This window comes from Manis javanica, chromosome 2, assembly GCF_040802235.1.
Source record: "Manis javanica isolate MJ-LG chromosome 2, MJ_LKY, whole genome shotgun sequence".
Taxonomy (NCBI): Eukaryota; Metazoa; Chordata; class Mammalia; order Pholidota; family Manidae; genus Manis; species Manis javanica.
Window position 1 is genome coordinate 10,337,657 of NC_133157.1, and position 27,612 is coordinate 10,365,268.

At 50.7% G+C, this 27,612-nt stretch overlaps 2 protein-coding genes and 1 long non-coding RNA gene across 5 annotated transcripts in view; 2 read left to right on the forward strand and 1 right to left on the reverse strand.

The window, feature by feature from the left end:
* Nucleotides 1–11,189, forward strand: part of PSMB7 (proteasome 20S subunit beta 7) — a 57,419-nt gene extending 46,230 nt beyond the window's left edge. Inside the window, exons 7-8 of the mRNA XM_017666180.3 lie at nt 7,888–8,039; nt 10,953–11,189. Coding sequence (XP_017521669.2) covers nt 7,888–8,039; nt 10,953–11,064 — 264 coding nt within the window. The 3' untranslated portion in view covers nt 11,065–11,189. The remainder of the gene's footprint in view (nt 1–7,887; nt 8,040–10,952) is intronic.
* Nucleotides 11,190–12,253: 1,064 nt separating this feature from the next.
* Nucleotides 12,254–27,612, reverse strand: part of NEK6 (NIMA related kinase 6) — a 79,575-nt gene continuing 64,216 nt past the window's right edge. For 2 of the 3 annotated variants that reach the window (XM_037008183.2, XM_037008184.2), the window contains 3 exons: nt 23,698–23,792; nt 16,897–17,010; nt 12,254–13,772 (listed from right to left, as the gene is read on the reverse strand). In XM_037008183.2, the coding sequence (XP_036864078.1) occupies nt 13,662–13,772; nt 16,897–17,010; nt 23,698–23,792 (320 nt within the window). In that variant the 3' untranslated portion in view covers nt 12,254–13,661. Of the gene's footprint in view, nt 13,773–16,896; nt 17,011–23,697; nt 23,826–27,612 lie in introns of all 3 variants that reach the window. The other variant, XM_037008185.2, reaches the window with a different exon arrangement.
* LOC118970460 (uncharacterized) lies at nt 17,024–20,800 on the forward strand. The gene is made up of 2 exons (XR_005058479.2): nt 17,024–19,968; nt 20,404–20,800. It is a non-coding gene; the product is annotated as an uncharacterized lncRNA (long non-coding RNA).

The window sequence follows — 27,612 nt, forward strand, 5'->3', positions numbered from 1 at the left end:
TGCCTAGCGTGACGGGCTGGCTCTCTGGTATGCGGCCACACCGAACTGCCTGCCTGAGCACATGTGCCTCCCTCCCACCTTCACGGCTTTACTGCTGCCAACTTTTGCCCCTTGGCTCAGCGCCATTTACTTGTACGTCAAGACTCAGCTTGTTCTTCATCACCCATGTCCCATGACACTGTTAATTCCATTGTGAGTGTGCTTCTAACTCTTACCGTCTTAGTGAGTGTATTTACTTGTTCCCATCTAGACTCTTTATATATAGGCAGGGTCTGTGTCTCTTCATCCCTCATCCCCAGTGTTTAGCACAGTGTCAGTGGAGCATATTAGTATTAGGGCATTAGGAAATGTTTGCTGGACTAAGCTGTCCTGTACATTTCTTTCAGGGTTTTTGTATTGTTTGAAATTTGCATTATATATGGCTGTCTCTAAACTTCCTAGAAAGAGGGTGCTCTGTACTTCCTTGGGGCTCCTTCTAGTCTTTCCTAATCCTTGCAGGGCTGCAGAAGCAGGGTCATGCTATGCAGTGTAGCCCCCACAATAGCCTTCTCATACCATCCTGTGCTTTGCATTGTTCCCCGTCTTCCAGGCTTTGGACAGGGATAGGCTTGATGTGAACATGGCTCTTCTTTTTTATCTTTGTTGTGACCCAAGGAACAAATTCATTTTGTTACAAATGAATTTCCCCGCCTCTGTTTTCAGGTGATAACCTTTTCAGCATCTCCAGGAATTTATTGGCAGAGTTATCACTGACCGCTGGAGAGAGAGAAATATTATTGAGATCTCATTACTACCTCGGGCAGCTTGGCTTTCATTTGAAGGATTGTTGAGTATATTTTTCACTTTATTTAAACCCAGTCTTTCTTGTTTTTTTCTCTGATTATATTTGATTCAGTGCAACCTTGGAAATATATATTTGTATACACATATGCTGTGAATTCTGATTTCTTCTTCTTGTGGAAAGCAATATGTTCCCGACTCTCTTGGTGCTTTTCCCTCTGGAAGCTTAGGTGTTTTCCTTCCATTTGCTGTCTCGGAATCCAGCAAAGCCTCCTGCCCACCACTGATTTTCCTGTGGTGGGATAGGAAGACATAGGCTTTGGTGGTTCTAGGTACTAACTTGGCACAGATCCCTGACTCCCACTCCTACACAGCCATGTGCCCTTTGAGTGCATCAGCCGACCTTTCTAGAGCCTCAGTTTCCTCTGCTGTCCAGGCGGTGATTATGAGGATTAAGTAAGTCACAGAAGTGTTTGGCTCACACCCAGGGATGTAGTAGGTGCCCATGTTCTCTTACACCCTTGCCTCTTTCCTTCTACCGGAGAACTTGCTAACAATTCTGTTTGTAAAATCTCTGTGTCGGGGCATTCTTGTCACTTTATTCCTCCCAGTGCCCTTGCATGGAGGCATTTACCCCCATTCTTCTGATGGGCACCCTGTGGCCCACAGAGTTAAGTACTGTGTTCATTAATGACCCAGTTGTCCCAGGCTTTCGTGTCCTGTGGCAGCCTTTTCTGGCCCACTGTCATTGTGCAGCCTCAGACAGCTTGTCTCAGCTCTGGGTTGTGATCAGGCTTTTGCATCGTTCTGTGATCTGGGACAGGCCAACTTGGCAGTGACGTGGTTGGCAATTCCTTGAGCATGCACACCCCTTCCCATCCCTGCTGACACCCCTTCAGTCACTCCTGCACCCACAGCAGGTTTGCCTGGCTGCTGGAAAAGCTTTCGAGGAGAGGAATGGCAGCACCATCCAGACCTTAAAGACCCGATCACCAACACACTCCCTGCTCTGGGCACAGTCAGCACCAGCTGCAACTCCATTACATCCACCAATTCCCAGGTGTTGACACAGGCAGCCCGTGTTTACCCAAACAGCTCAAGCCAAACATGAAACTCAGACATCTTTGCTTTTGTCACACAGCCCAGTCTAAAAAAAAATTAAATTAACCTTTTCCACTGTAAAATGTGTGGCTACACATGGGATACATCAGGTCTGTTACTCAGTGCAGGAAACATACTGCTGTTGGGGGGGGGACTGTTTTAAACACTTTTTTGAGCTCTTTAAGTTTTATTCAACCATCAGCTGTGAATGACTCCTTTAGGCCGTATCAGTGGCCTAGTCAGAACCTCAGCATGTTAACAGGCCACTACAGAACATTGTGCTAAACCTCTTCTTCTCTCGCATTTAACTGTCTTTGCACGCTCTTGTTCCCTCGTTCCCAGCTGGGACGGGTGCAGTTTTGGAATTACTCCACTTTAGTACCAATCTGTCTCATAATTGATTCCATCCTTTAGTTTGGCATTTCAGGTTGGTGTTCCGCTTTCCTTTCGTTGATGTCCATGCCAAGCACTGTGCTGGCTGCCCGGGACACAGAGATGGAGACGAAGTGATTTTGGTCCTTTTTCGAGACTCCAAACTCTTACCACACCCTTTTATTTGCTCTGCTACAGATCATCAGAACTATAGCATTTTTTGCATTTTCAGAGCAAGTAGCAAAAGGTAATGCAGATTTTTGAAGATGAATTCGGATTGCTTCAATTCTTATCTAGTAAAATCCTTAGTTTTTAGTTTATGGTCCTTGTAAATATAATAGCAAATAGAAAACTTGATGAAAGTTGTATGAGAGTTCAGCTGTGATGCTACCCGCATTCTTACTCCCCTCAAGCGAAGGTAGGGGAGTCACTGTCCTTTGACTCCTGGTCTGGCAGTGGGACAGAAGGCAAAAGGATGCCTTTGCAATGCCCTGGAAAACAGTGGGTCCAGGGGAAGCCTGTTCTTCATGAAGGCTGAATATTCTTCATTTTTCCATCCCTCTTATCGTCAGCACCTCAGCTAGATAAATGGGATATATATTTTCTGGCAAATAATCAATTTTATTTCTTTTTAAATGCTTTAAAGAATTATAGTTACAAATTGGTTGTTTCAAATGACTTGCTTTATACATGTATTTTCACATTCCAAAACTCTATTATGATAGGTTTTCAGTCAGATGCATATTTAATATTTTGCCTGCTCCTGATGTAAGTAAAGCACTATTCAGAATGCAGAACTGAACAGTAGAATGTAGAGGGTTTATTTAAAGAATATTAATTTGATGCTGAACTATGCAGGGTGCCCAATGGCTGTGGCATCTACATTTTACTCTGGTGACATTCTCAATCTAAAAATTACTTAAGTGAGAAGAGAAATTCTGTTGTAGCTGTAGACAGGAATAATGTGGAAAAGTTTCTTTGCAGTACTATTTTGGACCTGTACCATAGTGGATGCCGAGGTAATCTATCAGTTTGTGAGTGTCTACAAAAATGCAACTCTCTAGATAACAGGTTTAAAGTAAAGATTTAATACAGTCTCCATCTCCTATGATATTGCAGTGACAGTTTAAAACTCATTCTCTAAATCTCAGTAGACTTTATAGCTAGCAGTGGGCCAATATAAAGTTTAATAGCATTACAACACATAAATCATCTTTTAAAGATGCTACTAGTAGCTCCAATATTAAATGCAGACAATTGCCTGTGTTATAAATAATTTATCAAACACCATTTCAGATTAGCCTTCCATGCTGAGTTATTTATTTTAGCCTTTTCTGTACGATTCCTAAGGCACTTTTTGAAAGATCCATTACTGGTCAGTTTAATGAACTTGGGGGTCTGTTTTGTCCCCTCAAGCACTCGGGTACAGCTGTGGTGACCATTACGTGGCCGACGTGGACCTCTTTGTGCCTTTTACAAGTGCTGCCCATTTGTCATGTAGCGGTAAATGGAGCTGCACATTGGAGTCCAGGGACACATTGTGTGATGCAGTGATGGAGACAAACAGATAGCTCTATAAAGTGCTGCTTGTCACAGCTGACTTGTAGTACAGTACATCACTCTTATTGTAATCTCATTTAAGAAGCAGGGGTGGCCCGGGGGACTGATATTCCCAGTTAGTTTGGTCTTTGTAGCCATAAAGCAGGAAGTGCTCCTTTTATATTCTCTGAACTTTTAGGGAGTGTGCTTTTTGCTTGGATTAATTATTATAGGAACTTCTCCACAGCACTGGGTGGAGATTCGTCAGCAGGTTTGTTTGGACCTCCTTCTCCTGGCTTGGCTTTTGATATATGTGGTCACTGCTTAGCGATAAATTGTGTCTCAGTCCTTTTAAAGGAGCCCTCTGGCTTGCTTTATTAAATAAGTTATCATTTATGAAGCAACAGCTTTGTGCCAGCTACTATAGTGGGTGATTTCTGTACTTTAATTCTTACAGCAATCTTACAATAAATCCTAATTTATCACCACTGTGTTATAGAGGAGAGTGAGCTCAGAGAGGTGAAGTGAGTTGTCCAAGGTTGCACAGCAGTAAATAGGAAATGGGACTCAAACCTAGTCTGTCTGCCTCCACATCTGCTAGATGATCTTGAACCTAGCTCCCCCAGCTAATTTTCGATCACCAGGATCATGGTGATTTGGCAAGCATCTCAAGAGTAAAGGAAGCTCCCACTGGCCTAGAGGACCGTTTTTCTGATAGCCAGGATGAGTCCTGCTGGTCCATCTGCACATGGAATCCAACTTCCCTTGTGGTTAGCAGTGTAAATCCATGAGCAGCTGTCTGGGGGAGGACACCGACCCGGCAGTAGGAAAGGGCATTGCACCTAGGCCGGACCAGCTGGGGTCACAGTCTCTGCAGGGCCCCTCGTCAGAGCCCCTCTGTAGCAGCTGTCCCCAGGCAGACGCTGCTCAGAACTCAGGTCACTCCATGTCTTCCAGAAAAGGGAGATGCAATTTCCCTATGAGGAATGAATCCTAAAAGAAGAAACAATGCTTCCTACATTTATTGTGGGCCAGAGACAGATAAAAATGTGGTGTTTTCCCCACCTCTTGCTTTTAGTTTGTGGTTTTCTTGATAGTTTTCCTAAATATTTGGTAGCACGTGTTAAAGACAAAAGTTGTTTAATTGTGAAATTCCACTATAAAGAAAACACAGTATGAATATGCCCAGTAGCATATTTGCATATGTATCTAGAATTCTGGGTATGGAAATACTATGGTAAAAGACAGTATTTGGCATGTGAAGCAATTTTTAGAATACAGTGTCCATAAATATTTGTTGAAGACATTAACTATGTAAGTAATGGGTAGACAACCGAGCCTTGGCAATTTTCACCCTATCTGCCTTCTGAGGTTTTTGGTGGGGGTAGGGGATATGTGAAATAAGACCTTGGATCTTAATATTGATCTCTGCATTATTACATTGTAGGTGGTGGTCTGTGGGAAGTTTGGGAAACAGTGCTTCCCTTGGCCCCCTGACATGGAAGTGACCATCAGAGCTGCTGCTAGTTGGCGCAAAGAGAAATTGGCAAGCACAGTTCTGTTAAACTTGCCCAGGTTCTGAAGATCCTTGGCAATAGGGGAGTGATATACCCTGACTCAGGGAACTGTCTGCTGTCCCCAACTTGCTAAGGAGCCCACAGCTGAAATGAGTTACTTGTGAGCTGGTGTGGTGCTGTGACCTTGGGCGAGTCATTGATTCCCAGCCATAGTTTGTGACAATACCAACCTCAGAAGATGGTTAAGGCGGAGGTAAAGGTGACGTTGGTTATCAAAGTGCCTAGTTCAGTACTTGGCACATTATAGTAGGTACCTAATAAAATGTGAGGTTTCTTCCATTTCATAGTATCTTCAGTCCTTGTGTTTGTGGTGGGGAACAGGTAGGACGAGAGCAGAAAAACCAGATACTTGTGAGATTTTCTTTCTTAAGGAGTTATTTTCTCTAGTATTAGTGGGGAGAAAAGGAATCTAAAAGGTATATTTTCCCCATTTTTAAAAGCCTTTATACTTTAAATAACAGCACACATAATTTTATGAGTAAATCAGGCTATACAAAATAATTTTGCACATTTTTAAGTTTTATAAGTTCACCTACTCCCGTTACAGGTTAGGAAGAGTCACCTATAAACTCAGCACTGTCAGCATTCTGGTATCTGTGCCCAGTCTAATTGATTGACATGTATTTCAGTTTCCTCTGAGTCTTTCCCTGACCCCAAATATAAAATAATCTGGGGAATTTAAATTTGCAGTCTAAAGTGCTGCCAGCAGGATTTGTGACATCCAGCTAGGTACTTCGGCTGGCTCAAGGCATGGGTAAGTGATGAGAAAAGCAGTGATTACAAAGCAGAGAAAATAAAACAGCAGAGAAGGGAAACGGAGACAGAAGGTCAAGAGCAGAATAAACAAGGTTCTCTGTATCTACGCACACACATGCACACGTGCACACACTTGCGCACGTGTCTAGGGTCATTCAGTAAGACAATAAGTTGGAGTGAGGCTGTGTTTGTTCCGTTAGCGATTGGTTTTTGTTGTCTGTACAGTAGCGGAGGCAGGAGCTGTCTCTTGAGATGCTTGCTTTGCTACTACCTTCACTGGTTCCTGCTTAAGGCTTTGGCTTCTAGACTATTAGAAGTTCTAGGAGAGAATCCAGATCAGAGGATCCTGTTTGAATATGCACAAGACAATAACTGGGCTCGCTGGCCCCACATAGGTGCCACTCAGGACGTGAAAAAGCCTGGTGGAGTAAAGATCAGATTAATACCTGTTGCTGGGTGGTTGAGGATCCCACTTCCCATAAAGCCTTCTTTATCCTCCTCTGATTCTGCAGAGGGCGCTCATGTCCCTGGAATCCCACTTCCAGCTTAGGGCAGGCACAGGTAGCAGGAGGCTACCTGAGAGAGGTAAGGCTCTCTCAGATCTTACCACGACTTGAAGCGAATCTCAGGCTGGAATTTGGAGTGGCGAGTCATGTTTTTGAGCCTGCATGTGTATGGACTCTCATGCCCTGGTGGATTGGGAAGGGGCTGTGCTGCAGGTCCCTTCTTGGGGAGATTGGTTCATTTGTATCCTTGTTGCATAAAGAGCTTGAACTTGGTGATCCCCAGGCCCCACCTTGCTGCCTCTGCCACCTGCCATCTGTTTCACTGCCCCGTTTTCCGAGTGCCTGGTGTCCTTCAGCTTTATAGACTAGATAGTGTCCCCGTAGCTCTTTCTCAGTAGTCCACCTTATCACACTCATTGTAGTTACTTGGACCCAGTGTCCCCACTGGACTCTAAGACCCTCCAGGGCAGGGACCTTGGGGCCTTGTCCATCTTTGCAGCCCTAGGTCCTAGCACAGGGCCCTGCATATGATAGGCCTTCTTGGATAAGAAATTAATCAACCCACTTTTTCACTGGTAACTGGAGACTTGTTTCTTAAAGGAGTAGACAAGTGATTCAAAGAAATGAATCTTCAGTGAACATGCAGGCCTATTAGTGGGAAGTGATAGATTCTCTTGGGCAAGAAGTCTGTCCCATTTTCCCAGAACTACTGTGCTTTGGTCTTAGTTTTTCTCCCCATGATACTGACCAGGAAACAGTCTCCAAGTATTGTTGGACATTTTCGATCAGGGGTTAGCAAACCACAGTCCAAGGGGCCAAATGTGGTGCACTGCTTATTTTTTTAAAATAGTTTTATTGGCACACATTTGTTTATATATTGTCTATGGCTGTTCTGTGCTACCATGGCTGAGTAGAGTAATTATGTCAGAGACTATCCACAAAGCCTAAAATATTTACTACGTGGCCCTGGCCCGTTTTAGATGTCAGCCCATAGTCCTCAGCTATGTAGTGATTATCTGACCTGAAGTGATGTGTTGAAGGGGTATATTGAAAGGTTTGGGTTGTACACTTAACAGCTGAGGAACCTTCAGCTAATAATCATTGAGGTGCTTTGAGACCTTTCCTTCATCTGTAAAAATGGGAATTGGGAACAGCGCCTGCTTCACAGATGACTTTGCACACTGCTTGTGAAAGCACCTGTGGGCACCAACAGACCCTCAGTTTGTGGGTATAATCACTGCTGTTCTCTTCCTCAGGAGGAAGAAGCCAAGAAGCTGGTGAGTGAAGCCATTGCGGCTGGTGTCTTCAATGACCTGGGGTCTGGAAGTAACATTGATCTCTGCGTCATCAGCAAGAGCAAGCTGGACTTTCTGCGTCCGTACGCAGTGCCCAACAAGAAGGGGACTAGGTGAGTGAAGGATTTGAAGTTCTTCCTGTGTGTCCTGGCTCCCATGTCTGCCTGTGATCTCGCCGTGGCATCTGGACAGGGTTTGCTGGATTCTTACCCATGTTGAGTAAATCCCCGTGTCCCCAAGCCAGCCTTAAACAACATACCTTTGAGTCATTATTTGCCCTATGAGTGTGGCCTTCTGTCAGGTGTAAAAAATTGATTTAACTTGTAAAATGTTGATGGAGAGGTGTGGTGGGGTCCAGGAAAGAGCCCTAGGCCAGGAGTTTGGGGGAAGTGGTTGGAGTCATCTGCTGCCTTTCTCTGAAAGAATCACCTGAATTCTATATGAAATTCTGTGAGAGGCTGCATTTTCCAGGGCAGTCAGCCCAGCTTTTCTCAGTGCTCCAAAAGTCCTAAGCATTTATAAACCACTGGTTAAGAGTCTCCAGAAGCTAGCCTTGGGAACTAACCTTTGGGAGGTGCTCCCTCCTCTCGAGGGAGCTGAGCCGGTCAGCCTGTGGCATGTGCCAGGCAGGGCAGCCCAGACCCAGAGTGTGGGACAAGGTTCTAGTTGATCTGCTAAATAGAATGGGAAGGTTTCCAATCTGCTGGCCAGTGGGTGTGTGTGCAGCTGAGCTGCTCATTTGCAGTCCTAAAGGGTGTCCACCTGCTCGAGTATCCTCCGGCTCCTGACCTCTTCCTGGAGCCTGAGCAGCTCCAGATGTGGCTCCCTGAGCTCTGCTGCTAGCTGCAGTCATCTGAATGTAGCACAGCTGTATTTACAAACTCTTCCTCCTCCCGTTCCAGCCCCATAGCTCGGCCAGAGGACAGCGAGCACACCACCGTTGAGAGTGCTTTTGCTTTAACTCCCACTACATGTACTCATTCCCAAATCAGGAGTAGTTCTCAGAGAACGAATAGGATGTTGAGGACCAGCAGGTATTCGTAGCAGTGGGCACTTGGCATTGTGGAGACTGTGTGTGTCCCTGGCAAAGGTAGGCAGCATAGCAGCAGAGAGCTGTGGCCTAGGGATCGGGGAATTGGCATTGCCTGGTGTAGTGATTGGGCAGATTGGTCTCCCTGTCTGAGGCAGTGGAGCTATACTAGCTGATCCCTAATGCCCCGTGGAGCTCTTTGGGTGCTAGTGGGGAGGGAAGCCCCCTTTCAGGCTAGAGCCCTGCTGGGGGAGCAGGCTTTGCCAAGCTTCTTGAAGGCAGGGCCACATGGCTCCTGTGAACTGCTCCTGACTTAACAGTGTCCTGGGTGAACATTCTGAAAGCCACATTTGAGCCAATGAAATACACTGTTTGGTGTTGGACAAGGAACCTGTGCTTAGTAGCTGTGGCACTTGTTACTTGCTAGGGACACAGGTCACTCATCTGCAAGGAGATTGTAGACACTGAGGACAGGAACAAAATAACCCCATCAGCTAGTTTTGCAGGTCTTGTGAGGTACTGGGCACATGGGATCAGCAACCCTACTTCTGGGCAGCCATGACAGTGCAGCAGGTGTCAGGTGCCAGTGGGCACTGCGGTGACTATGCACTCTGCAGTCTTACTGTCATCTTTTCTGCCAGCAGCTGACTGATGGGGGCATTGCCTGGGTTAGGGGAGCCTTTCCCAGAGTGGACAGTCAGGGTGGGGGCAGATGGGGTGTCTTGTGTGCAGTCCCAGTGTGGAAATGGCCTGTGTGTTTCCCACTGGCTCCTCTGCTCTCTACGTCCTGTTGTGCAATGCACTGTTGCTTCTGGTAGAAGCCCTCCCTGTGTGCCGCTGAAACCAGGCGCCGTAGCCCAGACTGTGAGGAGGCCCTGGTGGGTCCAAGCCTTCCACCCATGGTGCACAGATGAGTCAGGCACATGAGCCATATGACAGCAGGCTGCCGCCACCCGTCCCGTCTGGGTATGGAGCCCCTCAGCATCACACCCAACAGGGGAGGGGAGGGGCACATCTTGAAAAGGTGCCATTGCTCGGATCTTTGACGAGAGCATGGTGGGGACAGGCAGGCTTAGCAGGCATAGAGGCCTGCTCTTCTTTGAGCACAAGCTCTGCGGTGTCGCTTTTTTCTTTGTGCATCGTGCTCCCTCTCTGAGCACAAGTACCCATTTGAGAGGATGGGTTTTCAAGGAGCACACGGTCATGGCACAGCCAGCAGCTGTGTTCAGTCCATGCCAGACTGACAGAAATCATGTCTCAGCTGGGGACAGACCAAAAGAACAGCTGGATTTGTGCTGCTGTTTGACAATATCATAATTCCTGGCCATGGTGTGAGAATTAGCAGTTCAAGTATGTGTATCTTACAGGTGGCCTTGTGCTCAAAGAAACCGCTGGACTCACACCAGGAAGGAGGGGTTCAGTATGTCCACCATGTCCCTGCAGGGGACAGTTAACTCTCCTTTCTTGAGTTTTGAGAGTGTGGTCTAAAGGAACAAGTCTGGCTGGGAGTCATTTTTACACAGTTTATACTTCAAAGTATTTTGAAAGTGTTTAGGATAATAGGTCATCTGTGCTGCTACAGAAAGGAAGGGTGGTATGATAGCAGCTTAATGAAAGGATCCGCTTCCTGCTGGTTACTGAAAGGTGCTTTCGGGAGGCTGAAGCTCTAAGGCAAATGAGCAGATGCTTTGTCCGGCATCTTCTGGGGACTGTGAGGTGGGGAAAGAAATTGGAGTACCACTAAGTGCCAGGTATTATGATCTCTCATAGTGTGCATCATGCCTACAAGGTTTCCCTGTTTTGGGGTGCCTGAGCTCTGAGGAAAGCAAGCCTCCAGACAGTTGAATTTCCCCCAAGGAAGCAGAGCTGGGAACTGGGGGAGCCAGGGTTCCAGTCCAGGACTGCCTGCTGCCTCACCACATACTTGCCCCCATCTCCAGCCCTCTGGCAGGTTCGGTAGGAGATTCTGACTCTCCGCTTTTGTTTTCCTCACTAGGTCTGGCCGGTATAAGTGTGAGAAAGGGACCACTGCTATTCTCGCTGAAAAAGTCACTACTCTGGAAATCGAGGTGCTGGAAGAAACAGTCCAAACGATGGACACTTCCTGAATGGGGTCAGTGGACGGCTGGTCACTGCTGTAGGAGACGGGGGCACTGGCGGCTCCTTCTGTAAGACATTCACGTGGCCAGCACTGGCCGAATGAAACCCAATAAAAACATGCAAACCAAACTGAGCAGCTGAGGTCTGGGGGCTGTGTAGTGTTTTTGGCTGCTAAGGCCCTTCAACCTGGCCTCCCCTTCAGAGTGGTAATCCCTCCCTGAGTGCCAGTCTGCATTCAGGTGGGTGTAGGAGCAGCATAACCCTCCTAAAAACAGATCAGATCTCACCTGTTGAAGGAACTCAGATAGGGTTGCTCTGATTCTCCAGGTGAACATTTATACCCGCCCCTTGTGCTAATGTACTTTCTCTTTGTTCACGGTGTACCCAGATTCTTTGTATTTTTGTGTGTGTTTTAGGGTGAGTGCAGCACAGCCTTTTATCCTGGCAGCCAAGTAGGAAAGAAATAGAGGTGATCAGTTCTCAGTGCTAAGCAGCAGCAGGCGGGGGGCCAGTGTGCTCTGCCATAGCTGTGTGGAACTGGTGAAACTAGGTGAACTCTCCTCTGGCCAGTTTCACGAAGTCAAAGGAGTGCTTTGAGGCTCTTTGTAATAGGATATGATCATGTCACACACAGGCCTGGTGAATGGCTGAAATTGTACACTTCCAGAGGGACCTGGTAGACGGAATTGTTCTTCTGGGGTTGAAAGTGGATGACATGCAGAAAGCAAGGTCATCTGTGTCTGAGGCTGATTCTGCCGAGGGGGACACAGTGGGGGCTCTGAGAGCCATAGGCAGAATATTTGCAAAACATTCACCTAGACTCAGAAAACCTTTAGTGGTAAATGTTAGACAGGAGGTTAGGGCCTTGATGCCCCAACCCTGCTTCCCCAGCCTCAGAGAGAGAGTGGCTGGGGGCCTTAAGGGGGTCAGCAGCATGGTCTTACAGAGCGAGCCCACTCCTGGGCCAGCCTTCCTTGTTATAAAACTGCCAGGAGTGGGATGGGGAGAACAGTGGAGTATTTAGGCAGTAACTTGGCTGACGATTATCAAAATTATCTGGGGAGCTTTAAAAAAATTCTGGGATTACTGAGGGTGTCTGGGGCCTGAGGAATTGTTTTTAAAAGTACCTCAAGAAATTGTGCTGTAATATGAAGCTGTATTTTAAAATTACCCATGAATTGTACTCATTCACAGAAGTAACCCCTTACCCCATTATTTTATTTCAAACATGGAGAACAAATACAAAGCAAGGTTGCATCTGAAGAAAATCTCTCACACCTGACAGTGTTACAGTAGAACAGAGGTCACGTGAAGACAGAGCATTGCCCACCGTCAGAGCCCCTGACCAGGGTGCCAGCGGACCGGGGGCGTGTGTGCTCTGTCTGGAGGGCTGCACTGTCCCAAGTCGGTGGGGGACAACTTAAACCATTTGAGGATTAACTTGAGTATGAAAACAAAATCCAAACTATTTCCTTCAGAGCTTGAGTTTTCCTTAAGTTCACATTTATAAATTACTCTTCACAGTTAATCCTATTCGGGAACAAGAAATAAATGACCACATCTCTGGTCTCCTACACATAATATAGTTGTATATTAATTATTGACTTTCATGGTCCATAGACTTAATTGTGTGTAGGGGTAAGTGGCTCCCATTTTGGGATCATCTACAATGTGCTAGATAACTTGCAAATTTTATTTCAAATTCTGTCAGCAGCCCTGAAGGTAGGAATTAATAGTTCTATTTTACAGATGAGGAAACTAAGGCTCAGAGAGGCTAAGAAAGTTGCCCAAGTTCATGGTAGGAAACTGCAGAATCAGAACTTGTACAGAGAACAGCCTGAGGGCATGTTTTATATTTTTATATCCCATGCTTCCTTCCCACAGAGGAAAGCGCTTAACACTGTTAACTGCCAGCATTCAAGCAGGTGATGAAATGCCTGGTACACAGCAGATGTTCAGGAGAAGATGGCTGAGCTGGACTGCATGGAAAATACTCGTGGTTTTCAAATACTGTTGCCTTCTGAAGCTCTATGCCAGATGCTGGGTTCTCCTCATCGTCATTCATCATCAAGTTATAAATGTAGATAAAAATATTAGGAAAATCTCCACTCTACTTAAAAAATTATTTCCACTTTATCCCTTTACAACAGAGTAAATTAAGCACACAGCTTGATTGTTTGAAAAGATTCTAAGAGCTAAACTGAACTTGCTACTAACCATTTTCAAAGGCTCACTACAAATCACACAGTCTCCTGTGATTCTCCTGTTAGTATAAACCTTGACAGGTCACTGAAGGAATTATCCTAAAGATTCACATTACAAGCCAGATACAAGGGATGCATCCGTGGCTGAGCCACTCACCCTTGTTAACAATCCAGCTGAGACTGTCCACAACAGTTTAAAGAAAGGACCTTCGAATTTGACCACCAGTAACATGTGACCAGTGCCCCTCCCCCCAGCTGCTCTGCATTCAGCATCTGCGTTCCCCTCTGGGTAGCCTGCTGAACCGTCTTAGTTGGTCTAAGTTACCAGGTGGCCACTTTGCAGAGAAGTCTCAAGTAAGGCAAAGTGGTGCTGGCTCTGATCAGGCTCGCTGTGACCACGTTCAGGTGCTTGACATCCACACATGCATCTGTTTGGCAACCTGGTGCACATACCCGATGTCAGGTCTCTGGGTAGGGTCAGGGTAGATGCACATACTGACCAGTTCTCGTAACTGCAAGGGAGAGAAGAGTGTGCATTATTCCTAGGGAAGCAGGCTTGTTGAGGCTCTGTGTAGGCACTGCAGCTGCAGGAACTCGGCTCTCGCAGCAGCTCAGCGGGCAGTGGCACTCACCCAGGGACGGGCAGGCTCACACGGCTGCCCAGGAGAGCCAGGGCCAAGCCTAGGCCTCTTCTGCCCCAAAGGCCATTCTCTGAGACCCTGAGAGTGGTTACCACCAAGTTATTCTGAAATTTCAACTGTCCACACTACTGGGCAAATCTGTGTGTGTGTGCATGTGTGCGTATGTGTGTATACATGCACACTGTCAGTCATGCAGATGCCCAAACTGAGGACAGAACGCAAGGCAAGAGCTTATTGATCATCACAAATACATTAACATGCAGCAGGGCTGCAGGCTGCCCACCCCCTGGCCTCTTTATTGTTGCTCATGAAAGACAGAGCTTTTAATTACACAGGCACTGAAGGCTGTGCCCGCCCTGGGGTGGGGGAGGGGTACCTTGAGCCTCTGATCGCCTCCCTTCTCATAGCTGGAGTGCCAATTATTTTAATGGTAATTAAAATAATGACCTTAGAAAAGCCTACATCTTAACTTGCATCACTGGGCTCACTGCAATTTCTTCACTTAAGTGCCTGCTGCTGGAGGGGCCAGCTGGCCCTGCAGGGTTGGGGGTCAGGGGCAGCAGGAAGAGAGTCCTGAATAAGGGGACTCACGTGGCCTCATTGCCTGTGTTCTGGGAGTCCGGAGAGACAAGGGGTCACTGTACACACTCCATGTTTCACTCCCCAGGGGTTTCAAGGTTGCAAACAAGGGGTTCCTCCAGGTCAGGCATTTTGAGCATGCTCTCCAAGCTGCGTGCCACCTTTATTGGGATTCCACTGTTTCGTGCACACTGGGAAGTTCCTGGACAGGCAGCGCAGACGGCCCTGGAGTCGGAGGCTGCCCATGATGAACCAGCACTTCTCGGAGCCTTACAGTGTGCAGGGGACAGGGACTGTGGCGGACCTCTGACTGCTTACCGTGCCCAAGGAACCGATGAAGGTGAAGTCTGCACGGCCCCCATAGCTCACTTGTGAGTAGACCACACAGTTGGCAATAAGTAAATGAGAATTTCAGAAACCAAGAGAAAAAGTCTTATTTCTAGGGTGGTGTAACTTCAAAAGTGAGGTGTGCTGAGGGGCTCCAGTGCTGAGAAGCACCTCTCCCAGACCCACCACCTAGAAATGCTGCTTGCAAACCAGACACTCACAGAGTGGGGGGACCAGCTTGGGAGGGAAGGGGGCTGAGGGCCTCATGCTGACCCAATCATTTCAGTTTGATATCTGGGAGGCAGAGATCATGGCTCCCATTTATAAGAGGGAAACTGAAGCACAGAAGTGATTTGCTCTAAGTTGCACGGCTCCAAGCCTCTCGCCTCTGAATAGTATATAATTCCAAATTTAAACAAAAGGTGAGAAAAGAAAAACCAAAACCAACCATTAACTTGGTAAAAAAAATCTAACTAGTTTTTCCTTTCCTGCCAAACTTCTGCTCCAGAGCATAAGTACTTCCTCCAAAGTACACAGAAGAACTTTGCAAGCCACTGAAGCAGAAGTTGGGCGAGAGTAGGCCCTGAATAACTCTGAAAGAGCCTGTGCTCCTCGCGCCTGCTCCACCGGCCAGGGGTCTACAAAGCCAAAGGGTACGGCAAAGGACAGAGGCTGACAGGAGAAGGCGGGCCCGTGACCCTTGCGGTTGGCTTGCCTGAACACAGGGTGAGAGCACGCGGGACACTTGGTCTCTGCAGCTTGGTCTGCCCAGGCCCCTAGGGGACAAGGGTGGCTGCTCCTTCCAAAGCCATCAGAGCCTTCAGGACTGGGATCACAGTGAGCTGCACAGACAGCGCTTCACCCGAGCTGGATAGTCAGCTACCAGAGGAGGTGTGCCACTGAGAAACAGGACGGCGTAGCAGCCAGGTGCAGGGTTCAAATCCTACCTTCACCACTTCCACAGTATATGACCTTGGGCAGGTTATTTAACCTGTGTCGCAGTTTCCTCATTGGTAAGATGGTCTGGGGGAGGACTCAACAGAAAGTCATGAATGTGAGCTGTTACTATGAGGCAATGGCCTATGGCCCTGCAGTGCGGACCTAGGTAGGTTTCAAGACTCCCCTTCACACCCACTACCTCTGAACAGAAACAATAGTTCTAGCATTAACCCTGAACAAAAATAACGGTAACAGTGAATGCTTATTGAGCATTTTTTCTGAGCCAGACCCTGTGCTATACTCAGCAGCTAGCTACTTTAGATGATGACAGAGTAAATGCTGGCCTGATGCATGTCACGCATTACCTCAGTCCTCACACTGACCCTGCTAGGTGGATGCTATGAGCATTCCCATTTTAAACATGAAAGAAGTCCAGTGACTTGCCCAAAAACAGTGAACGGTGTTTAAACATGCATCCATCTACACCCTAGCCATGCTGTGCTGTAAACCTATCACTTCATCCTCACATTTTATCCACAAGGTGAAACATGAGCCTCATTTTCAAGACACTGGAACTGGGGAGGAAGATGCTCATGCATAGCTAGCACCTGGCACACCCCAAGGCCAGGCCTGTCAGAGTGTGTCCAGAGGCCCTGCACCCAGTATAACATCTTGAAAATAAAAAGCCGCGGTGTGACTTGGGTCTGTGACAGCTTGAAGACCAGTCACGGTTGCCTGTCATGGCAGCACAGCGGCAGCCAGCGGTGGTTCAGGGCCCTCCTGCCTCTGCCCTTTCCTGTCATCTGATGCCACACGGAGCCCATCTCTCGGACCTGCAGCAGCCAGTCTCCCACTCGAGCACTGGGTAGGGAGCCAAGTGGGCAGGAGTGTGCTGATAGGCCTCCTTGACCAGCTCCCACTGGCCTCTGCCTGGGCAGGCCGGGGTTCTGTTGGGCTCACACTGGTGTCCATGAAATGTCCTCAGTAAAATCTGCTTTTTTCCCTCTGAGTCACTTTCCCAGAAACCTTCCCATCTCCACCCTGTTAAGTGAACCCAAGCTCCGCCCCACAGCTGGGGAATTTTGGCCTCCTCTCCAGCCACCGCTGGCTGGCTGGGCCTGCCGCCCGGTCCTGACAGCAGGAGACTCACCTTCTCAGAGTAATGCTCCCCAGGGAGGGGGGGGTAGTCACACTGCTCGATCTTCTGGCAGAGGGAGAAGAGATTCATTTTATCTCCGTAGAAGGGGCTCTGGAGAGCTGCCATCTGCAAGAGGGGTGATGAGAGAGATGAGTTTAAGCCGTGAGGTCCAGGGACAGTGGGGCTACCCCAGGTTGGGGTGTGGGTTTCCGCTGGTCCTCCCTACAGCTGGACTTCCCCAAAACCCTGAGGAAGCTCGGATTCAACAGAATGGCAGTTTAACACACGATCCTGGTTATATGAGCAAATTAAATGTGACAAAGTTTCAGAGATAAAACTTTAAAGGCAATAAGGAAGGGGCAACTGAATACCGAGGGCCGGCCACGAGCGGGCATATGCCCCGCCTCATGCCTTAGCTCTTGAGGGCTGACTGGTGGTGTGCACGTAGCAGATGGGGAAACAGGCTCTGCTCCCTGGGATCTGTGCCTGGGCCCGGCATGTTCTCGCTGGTGTGTTGTATTTCTAAAAAGCAATTTCAAAGACACCCGTGGGAGGATGTCTATTGAAGTAGTACATTTAAGAAATTACCCAAGGACTAACATTTTGAGAATGGGGTATGGCACTTTGTTTTCGGCTTTCACACTGGCTGTTTTCACCAGCCTGTTAGTTCAGGGCAGTGGCGGCAACTGTCTGTGAAGGCTGGATGTGCAGACATCAGGGAGAGAGGGTGTGAGGAAGGTAGGCCAGCTGCCTGCCCTGGGTGCGAGGGCCTGGGGCTCTGCTTCACAGAAGCGCCGGGGGGGAGGGAGGCAAGCCACTGCTTGCCTGAACCCCAGCTCCGCACCGTGCGTCTGGCCTTTGGTTTCCAGGTCCATAAAGTGGGAAGAGGCTCCACCTGCAGGGCTGTGGTGAGGCTTGGCTGGCACCGGAGGGGGTGTCACAAGCTGAGCCCTCTGATACCAGAGGCTGGTGGCACCGGCTTAACCCTGAGGGCAGGCCCGCTCTTTCACCCTGGCAACCAAAGGACTCTGGGGGCAGCCCCAGCGGGCTCTCACCCAGCCAAGGGGACCGCCAGGCATCCCCTTCTGGAGGGCACCGAGACTCCCCACTCCACCATTCAGAGTATCACTGGGGGTTGTCTTCAAAGGGGGCACACAGGAACCGTGGGATGGTCTGTGAAGCAGCGGCAGGGCAGCCCAGCATGGTGCCCGCGGCCCCATCTGCTGATTAATCCATAATGGGATTCAAGTGCTTCTTGTCACTCCCTCTCACTGTGGCCTGCCACCAAAAGACGGCCCGACGCCTCCTGCTAATGAAGTGCCCTCGGGTGATTGTGCCTGCCTGTCCTTTGGGCCTGGTTCTCTGCAAGGAGCCGGGCTGCCAGCACCACTCTGCACAGACTCCCTGGCCGAGGGCTCCTGGGCTCTGGCTGTGACAGGGCACCGGGACACCTGAGAAATCCCCACTGGCCCTCAGGACCCAGAGGGCAGGCCAGCAGCCCTGCATCGAGTCAGGGAGGAGCCTGCGGCAGATGGGCCTGTGGGTGCTCACTGGCTTCAGTTTCCTGCTCTGACAACCAGGAGCAGGCAGGGCTGGTGCCTCCAAGAGCAGGGCCTGCCTCCAGAAGGGTCCAGGGGACTTCAGAGCCGAAGCAACATCCTTGGGTTTACAAATGGCCTTTGGGGAGGGCAGCAGAGACTGGGGTTTCCTCTGACCCAGGGCGGTGCCTGGGCTGTACTGAGGGCTTTCAGGGCGGTGTTTAGGGCCGGCCTCATCTGTGATCAGGGGCTCTGGAGGGCTGGGAACCCGTGTGGACTGTGGAACACATCCAGGCACTTGGCAGGGAGGGATGAGTGTGCAGAAACCCTGCCCACTGCAGGCTCTGCCAGCTTTACTATTCTGGGTGCGCAAAATGGCATCACTTGGGCCGGTGCATTTCCAATAGTTAAAGCGAGAAGCTCGGGTGCGAAGGGTTAATTGGGCAGTTTCAAAACGACATCTGTTACCACAGCAGAGAGCAGCTGAGGCCCCAGGGCAGGCACCCGGGGTGATGTGGGTGCCCTGAGTCCTGGCTGGAGGATTAAGATGGCTTTTCCTGGAAAATGTTTCTGTTCAGAGTAGAAAGGACATTTAAATACTGGCCCCACTAATGCAGGTCCCGGTGTTTCATGTGTCTGACCTGGGGGAGGAAGTGGATGATCCTTTCAATAAGCCAATCTGATCGGATTTGCACAAATCTTGCTCTTTGCGATTCTGAAAGGGCCCCAGAAGTTGGTGGGGGGTGAGCATCATCCCCTTCAGATCATTTCTCCCTCCTCCCTGGCACCCTCTCCACACAGTTTTGAAAAGCTTTTGAACAGGGTCAGCAGCGGGCCTAGCCCGGGGAGCCCTCTCGTCCTTTCTGGCAACAGCGGCTTCTCCACCCGTAAATGCAGTCTAGCAGAAGCAGCACACCCCTGCGCCCCCTCCAGCTGCTGCCTCCAGGCCTTCCACCCAGATTAGGGCACTGGGCTGTGGAAGAGCCTCTGGGCCGCTGGGGATCAGAATGATTTCCTGCATGGTGAGATCCCATAGTGGTGACCACCCACCTCTGATTGGTTGAAGCAGAGGAGAAATTGCTGCTTCTGGCAGTTGTCTCAGAGCTGCCAGAGCCATGGCTCTGAGCACTGCTCCTCAACTGCAGACCTCCTCTGGTCTTACTAGGATGGCATAAGCCAGGGGACTGGGAGAGTCTGGGCACTTGCCCTGCTGGGACTTCTGAGAGGGCAGTGATTGCCCTTGGCTCCTGCCCTGTCAGGGACTCAGACACCCATCTTGTCACTCAGGATGCCCTAGAGTGAGGGCTGGGGTCAGGGACAAATTGCCACGCAGTCTGAGCCTTGCTCCCCCATGAGGTAGGGGGCATCCAGACCATCCTTCTGCTCAAGCCAGAATTCCAAAATGGGATTTTTGTGGATCCTAGGTGCAGCTGATCGCTGGCCCCAGCCTGTTTTCCTGCTGGCTCTGTCCCACTTAGGCTCCCTGAGGCCCCCTGCCGAAGGTCCTGGGGCTGGCACCGAACCAGCCAATTCCCTCGGCATCCATGTAAGTAAGTAGATGCTGCAGAGTCCACTGGGCGCCTCCGTGGGGCTGGGTAATGAGAAGAAGGCACCGGGCCTTCCAGCACGGCCAAGCTCAGGTGTCTCTTCTGGGAGCTCCCAGAGCAGATGAGGGCTGCTGAAGTAGCTTGGAGCTCCTCACAACCTTGCCTGGCCCTCAGGGGCTCTAGGCAGAGGCCTGGTGTCTCTCTCTGCCATGGTCATGCCCACGCTGGTGACAGGAGTGAAGGAGAGAGCCCAGAGCCCCTGTCTCCAGAAAGACCCCATGTCCCGCCTGCTTTGGGCCAGGACGTGGATCCCGTGCACAGGAGGGTGGGCTGGCACAAACAGCCTGGGGACCAGTGCCCGTCTTGGGTGCTTCCTTGGTACATGACCCTGGAAAGTCTCTCACCTCCCTGAGCCTCAGTTTCCTCCCTTACAGCAAGGCTGGGACCAGCCTGGTGTGTTTCCCGTGATTCACTCTGATGTCCAGGGCACTGCTGCTCCCAGCTGCTGACCTGTTTGGCCTCCTTCTCCTGACGCGACCTCCTTCGGACGGATCCCAGATGGTGACCCGAGGGGCACAGGCCGGGTCCAGCGCTTTGTGGCAGCTCCTTCCTAGGTTCAACATCAGCATCTTGAAGCGACCTCAGGAGGTTCCCAGGAGACGTCTGGATGCCCAGGTGAAAGGGAGTGTGGTAGGCTGAGTAAAGAGCCCTAAGCATGTCCACATCCTAATCCTTGGGGACTGTCAACCTGTTATCTTCCTATGGCAAAAAGAATTTGGCAGGTATGATTAAAAATCCCCAGATGGGGTCCCACGTGGGCCCTAAATGAGATCACAGGTGTCTTCCAAGAGGGGGGCCAAGGAGGGCTGACTAGAAAAGGAGAGGTGCACTGACAGAGTGGTACGAGGAAGGGGCCGTGAGCCGAGGAATGGGGCAGCCTTTCCACTCAGCGTGGAAAAGGCAGGAGACGGATTTCCTGTGAACCTGCAGAAGGAGCCTGCCTTGCTGACTCCTGCCATTGGCCCACTGACACTGATTTTGTACCCTGCCCTCCAGAACAGAGTTGTATGCCGTCGGAGGCCATCAGCGTCATGGTAATCCATTGCCGCAGCCTCAGAGGTGGGGCTTTTGAGACTTCCAACCCATGCTGGGCTTGGGGAAGGGCAGGCCTGCCCTCACGGGGCCAGGTGTCCCCTGGCTCCGGGTTGCCTCGGGCCCAGGCTGCCCTGGCGCACGTGTGCTCCACTGGGCCATGTGGGACCCTCAGACATGGTCTGGAGCGGGTGGGTGGAAGCCTCTGTGACAGCCTGCAGGCTGGTGCCCCTGGCACACACCAGAGGCCATGCAGTGGGAGCTCCAGGCGTTCCCTTCCAATCACCAAGCCCTGGGCTCAGATGCGTCTCCCTCCCCATCTGCTGGGAAACCACCCGCTCCCCTGCAGGCTGGGAGGTAGGGAGAGGGGTGCAGCCCGAGGCAGAGCTCCCCTGCCTGCCACCCTCACAAGGGCCAGCTAGCCACGGCCAGCCAGGTCACCCGCCAAGCCCTCTTCTGTGGGAGGCCCAGGGCCATTAGGTTTAGATCAGTGCCCGCTGTCCCTGAGAACATCAATGCCCGCAGGACCTGATTAATTTTACTGACTTCCCACTGCCGATGTGCCTCTCCCTGGCTGCTAGCTGCACGGCCCCACACACTGCCAACAAGCCAGTCAGCTCGGCTGGACCACAGCCGACGTGCTGGGGAGCCACTAACACAGGCGCTGCTTCGCTAGACATGCTTTTGGGTGCCCCCGGCGAGAACGGGAGGACTGCCTGACCCCGGAGTCCAGGGAGGCGGCGTGGCGGGCGGGCAGGCGCAGGCTGCCTCTGCGTCTAGGAGCTGACACAAAGGCTCGCACGGGGGTGGGTCAGGGCCGGCTCTCCTGCGGAGGCTTGGCACACACACGGAACCAGCTGCTGCCCTGGGGAGATGAGCACGGCCCTGGCACACCCCACTTGGCATGTGTGTCTGTTTGTTTACATTTGGAGACCCTCTGGGTTCACAGAGGCAGGAAGCAGCCTGCAGAAATCCCAAATCCAGAATGGAAAACTAAGAGGAACAAACCACCTGGATCAGGCACCACATTCATGAGGGCAGAGGACAAAGCTGAGTCCTTCACAGAGACAGAAACCAAGCTGAACTTTGGTTTCCCATGGGCCAAAGCAAAAAGGGAAACCGGCCTGGCTGCATGTCCTGCCTCCCCACCAGAGGCAGGCAGCAAACCAGCCACTTGGCCTGCATGGGCTGCCCTCCTTTGCCCGAGGGCCTTCTCTGAGCCAGGTGCCGTTCCTACCTCACAGCAAGGCAGGGTAGGACCCCGTATTATGCTGCGGCCACTGGAGCTCTGGAGGAGGTGCTGGCTTGCCCCAAGGCCTTCAGCAGGTGAGTGGGGAGCTGAGCTATAAACTCAGGTCCTTCTGACCAAAGCCTGGGCCCTTGCCAGGACCCTGCACCTCCCGCACCAAATCACCCCACCAAGACCTAGCTGTGTGTGCACACTCCCTCACACACACACTCCAAGTCAGAACTGCGTGGTGCTGAGAGCCTGCTACACTGAGGGCATTGGTTTGACCCGGGGGAGATGCAGCACAGCAGCCTCCTCCCCTCAGGATGGACACTGCAGTGGCCGATGCCCACTCAGAGTTGGGCCAGGACCCTCCTCAGTCCCCGGGCCAGGTGGGGACAGGGCACTGATGACGCTGCCCCAAGCAGGAAACCGGGTTGGCATGTGACTGGGCCTGGCTCTGTCACTGGCCTCAGCAGCCCTGGTGGCCATGGTGTTTACCCCAAAAAGTGGGCTGCGAGGGATGGCTGGAGACCCTGGCCGTGACGCATCCCGGGTGGCAAACACCAGCACCACAGAGGTTCTGTGAGGCCCAGGACTCCGCTTCAGCCCAGTACCCAGGCTTTGCCTGCTTTTAATTCATTCTCAGCAAAACAAAACATGCCTCTGGGGCAATTATGAACATGCAGGCACATGGTGTACCCAGTCCCAGCAGTGCCTTTCCTGTTGTCCTGGCTGAGGAGATGCGTTCTCACTGTCTTTCCTTCTGTTGCTAAAGTCACAGATTTCTCTCCGCATTCCTTCCTGCACCCACTGTCCTTCCCCCACTCACCCCCACCCTCTCGGCTCCCAAACCACCCAGCAGCCAGGCTGTGGAGAGGCGGGGGTGTGGGGAGGAGACACAGCTCAGGCCACTTTCATCCATGGGGGTCAGGAAGTGCTCTGCACCCCCATCCACTGCAGCCACCCTGGCAGGTGCCCCTCACCCTCCCTGCTCCCTTTTGGTGCACTTTAAGAGAATTCCTCCCACAATAGACACCCCCGTGGAGTCCCAGAAAGCAGGTGGGCTCCCCATCTCTGACTTCAGGGTCTTATCCACAGACCTTCAAGATGTCCCTGTGGATCACCTTGACCTCTAGGGAGAAGGGGGGATGTCCCAGGCACAAATGCCACAAGGAGCCAAAGACCCACTTAGCATCCTCTTTAATCATGAGGCCATGCTTTAAAAATGAAATGTCTGTTATTAATAGGCCACTGGCTTATAAAGAAAAATGCTGTGAAGTTTAAACTTTGCAAAGGGATCCAAATTTCGATCTCATAGAAAGTTCTAACTTTCTTTCCTTCTGAGCTAGTGGGGTGAGCCCTGCCCCATTGGGTGCCCAGCACACAGGCCGCACCAGATGCTCACCTCGTACAGCAAACAGCCCAGAGACCAGATGTCAGACTTGAAGTTGTAGCCATTCTCGTGGATCCTCTCTGGTGACATGTAGTATGGCGTCCCCACTGAAACACAGCAACAGGGTGGGTTCTTACCCTCTGTGAAGGGACAGGACATGGGGTGGGGAGAGGGCTCAGGGCTGGGAAGAGGCTGGGCCTCAGTCCTGCTGGGACCCGGGGCACCCCTCCTGTCCCTTCCTTTGTCAGATGAGTGGGCTGGATCAGGCTGGAGGTTCCCATACTGGCAGGGCACTAGGAGCCCCTGGGGACAGGGACCTACCCAGGTGAGAGTCCGTCTGGGGGTAGGCAGCTGGGCTGAGTGTTTTTGCCAACTGCCCAGGGGAGTGGGACACAGTGGCCAGCAACTGAAACCTTTTCAGCTGACTGCCTGAATCCGGAAGGGTCCCCGCAAGGCGCTCAGCAGCACAAAACCTGTAAGCGTTGACCGAGCATGTCACACACATAAGCTCACTCTTGTTCCAAACCGCCCCATGAGAAGGCATCCCCACTTTACAGACAGGGAAACTGAGGCTCAGAAAAGTGGGAGGACTGAGGTGTAAACCTGGATCTTCTGGGCTTCAGAAACAGAGCTCTTAGCCACCAACCTTGGCTGGCACTGATGAGCATGGCAGACTTGGGGTTGGCTGAGGTTTCTCAAGCAGGGACAGAAAAGACACTAATCAGACACAAAAAGATTGGTAATGGTAATTCAGACTTCATTAAAATGAAGAGCTTCAGTTCACAAAAGACCATCTGGAGATCTGACAGGTGAGCCGCGGACTGGGAGAAATAGTCACAACACATATCCCATGACAACCTAATAGAATATACTTAAAAACTTCTATAAATCAATAAGTATAAGACAATACTCTCCCTCAAATTAGCAAAAGGCTAGAAGGGGCCTTCCACAAAAGAAAATAGCCAACTGGCCAATAAGCCCATGACATGATCTCTTTTTCTCATCACACATCAGGATAATGCAAATGAAAAGCACAAGTTACTACCACTTGCTCACCTGAATGGTTAAAGTTAAAAAGACTAATGCATACCAAAGTTGGTGATATGTGATCAGTGGGACCCCCATGTGTTGCTGATGGGGATGAAAAATGGTACAACCACCTCGGAAAACCATTCGGCAGCATCTACTACAGCGGCACGCTGCCGAGAGTATCACCCAGCAATTCCGCTCCCTGGTCTATGCCCGGGAGAAGCGAGTGCTTCTGTCCAGCAAAGGACATGATGAAGAATGTGCAGAGTGGCTTCATCTGTAATAGCCAGAAACTGGAAACAAATGTCAGTGTAGAATGATTACACGATAATCTAGTCTAACCTGGTCTAGTCACACAATGGGATACTAAACAGCAGTGAAAAAGAACAAACCTCAGGTACATGCAACAAAATGGGTCAATCTCATAGACACAATGTTGAGTGAAAGCAAGCACAGAAGTGCATGCCCAACCTGGCTCCATTTTTTAAACATTAAAGTATCATTGATATATAATCTTATGAAGGTTTCATATGAGCAACATTGTGGTTTCAATATTCACCCATATTACCAAGTCCCCCCACCGACCCCACCACTGCAGTCACTGTCAGCGCAGTACGATGCTGTAGCATCATTGCTTGTCTTCTCTGTGCTGCAGTGCCTTCCCTGTGACCTGCCTATATTGCGAGTACTGATTATAGTGCCCCACAATCCCCTTCTCCCTCCCTCCCCATCCCCTCCCCTTTGGTAACCGCTAGTCCCTTCCTGGAGTCTGTGAGTCTGCGGCTGTTTTGTTCCTTCAGTTTTGCTCTGTTGTTATACTCCACAAATGAGTGAGATCACTTGGTGCTTGTCTTTCTCTGGACTTGGCTCCATTTTTATCAAGAAAACACTACGCTATGCGGGCAGTGATCAGAAAAAGGCTCACGGGAGCTGTACCATATGTCCACCTTATCTCAATTAAAAAGCACAAAAGAAAAAGGGTTTTCAATGGTGAGGATGAGAAAGCTCAAAGACTGTGGGGATTCATCTAGTGGTCCCTCTTCTGCCCCAAGGAAAGGTCAACACTTCAGGAAACTATGGAGGGATGTGCCCTGACCTTCCACTCCGTGTAGGGCCGTCCTGGGCAAAGGGGGAGCACTTTTGCAGATCTGGGCTTGTGCAAAGCCTAGAGGAGTTCCAGAGAGGGACTGAGCTCCTGGTCACCAGAGGCAGGCAAGCTGCAGCAGAGAGGCTGACTTGGCAGGGCTGTGCTGGGGCCCAGGAATGCGCATTTGTAACCTGGGATTCTGATTCCTTTGGGAGGACTGTTCTAGAAGTTTTAGGACTAGGCACAGAGGATATTTTCACTGGCCTGCAGATGCCACATGAATGTGACAATGGCTGCTGTTATTCTCACCAGTCTGCCTAGGGAGCTGGAGTCCAGCGTGACAGGGGCTGAGCCTGAGGTGCGGCTTATGACCCTAGGGAGGGGGCTCATCCAGCACCACCGAAATGCGTGGGGCCCTGGGCGACAGGCTGTTGGGTGAGCTGCAGTCAGAAAGCAATAAGCACCCCAAAGCAGGGGGCCAGATTTCAGAAATTCATGGCCCAGAGACATTTCAGGGCAAACACAATTTGGGTAACTTATTTTTACCAAGTAAGTGTGTTTAAAAACACACACACCCCAACTGCCATTTAGTGTCACTACTATTTTAAAAAGACAAGAGAGTTTAACACTGAAATAAGTAGAAAACAACTTCAAAATAAAGGACAGTCTTTTACATTGAAAAAGTCCACCTATTTGAAAACAATTATCTTGTTTTTCTCATCTCACCAGAGATGGATGAGAAATTCTGTCATGCCCAACAAGGAGCGGCCATCAGTGGTGCTGGAACCCCTGCTTTGGGTGTGAACAGGACCTTGTTCAGCAGCGCCTCAGCGCCCCGCACAGGGTCAGCTCGCAGGGGGAAGCTTCCAGGCCAGCTCCGCCAGGTCAGAGAACCCAGCCAGATGCTATCAGACAGTGAGTCAGTGTTAATGCTTCTGTGTTGCAGCCTAACGCACTGTTTACTTCACTGACGGCTGCCCCAGAGGGACTCCCGGATGACTGCTTTATCAGGACACCAAGCGCCCCCTGATGGTAATATCCCTAAACAGGGATAGCAGCCATCACTTAAATCTGTGTTTTCAGGAATGTGTCATCCTATATGCATACTTTAATGGCTGAACTCTGGGCTAACTGCCACTCAGAAGAAAGAGCTGTCAGTCAATGCATGAATCGTGTGGGATTCTGTAAGCTTCAAGTAGCAATTTTGGTCACGAGGGGGCAAGTGTGAAAGGGACGACGTATCATATCCGAAGCATAGGATGACATCCAAACAGCTCTCAGGCGACGGTAGGAACCTCAGACCCAACTCTAAGTGATTCTGGCCCCTGGGTGTTATGGATGGCTGTGCCTCTGAGGCGAGACCTGTCTCCCACACTGAACAGCTTTGGGGGCTTGTGGGGTGCACACAAAGACAGTGTGGGAAGGGATGGGAGCTGGGAGGCCCTGTCCTCAGGAGGGGCACCCCTAAGACCCCTGGCCAAGCCCACTGTGGCTGGGAGTGGGCGCTGGCCCTGACACCTCTCGCCACCCTCAGCCTGTACTTTGCTCATTTTAACCCCAAGCGGGCCCCCACAGGAGGGACTCCCAGGAGACATGCCTGCAGAGTGGCCAGGCCCACCTGAAAGTGGGGGCATTGGGTGCCTGCCCCCACTGCTTGGGCCTCCCACCCCAGCCTGCTCCTCAACTCGCCTCCGTGCCTTCACAGAGGCTGCGCCCTCTGCCTCCTGGTGAGCACCTTTAAGGTCCAGTTAAACCGCAGAGCTGGCTGCTCAGTGGGGCCTGAATGTCCGGTTGTCACCACCTTCTCCCTG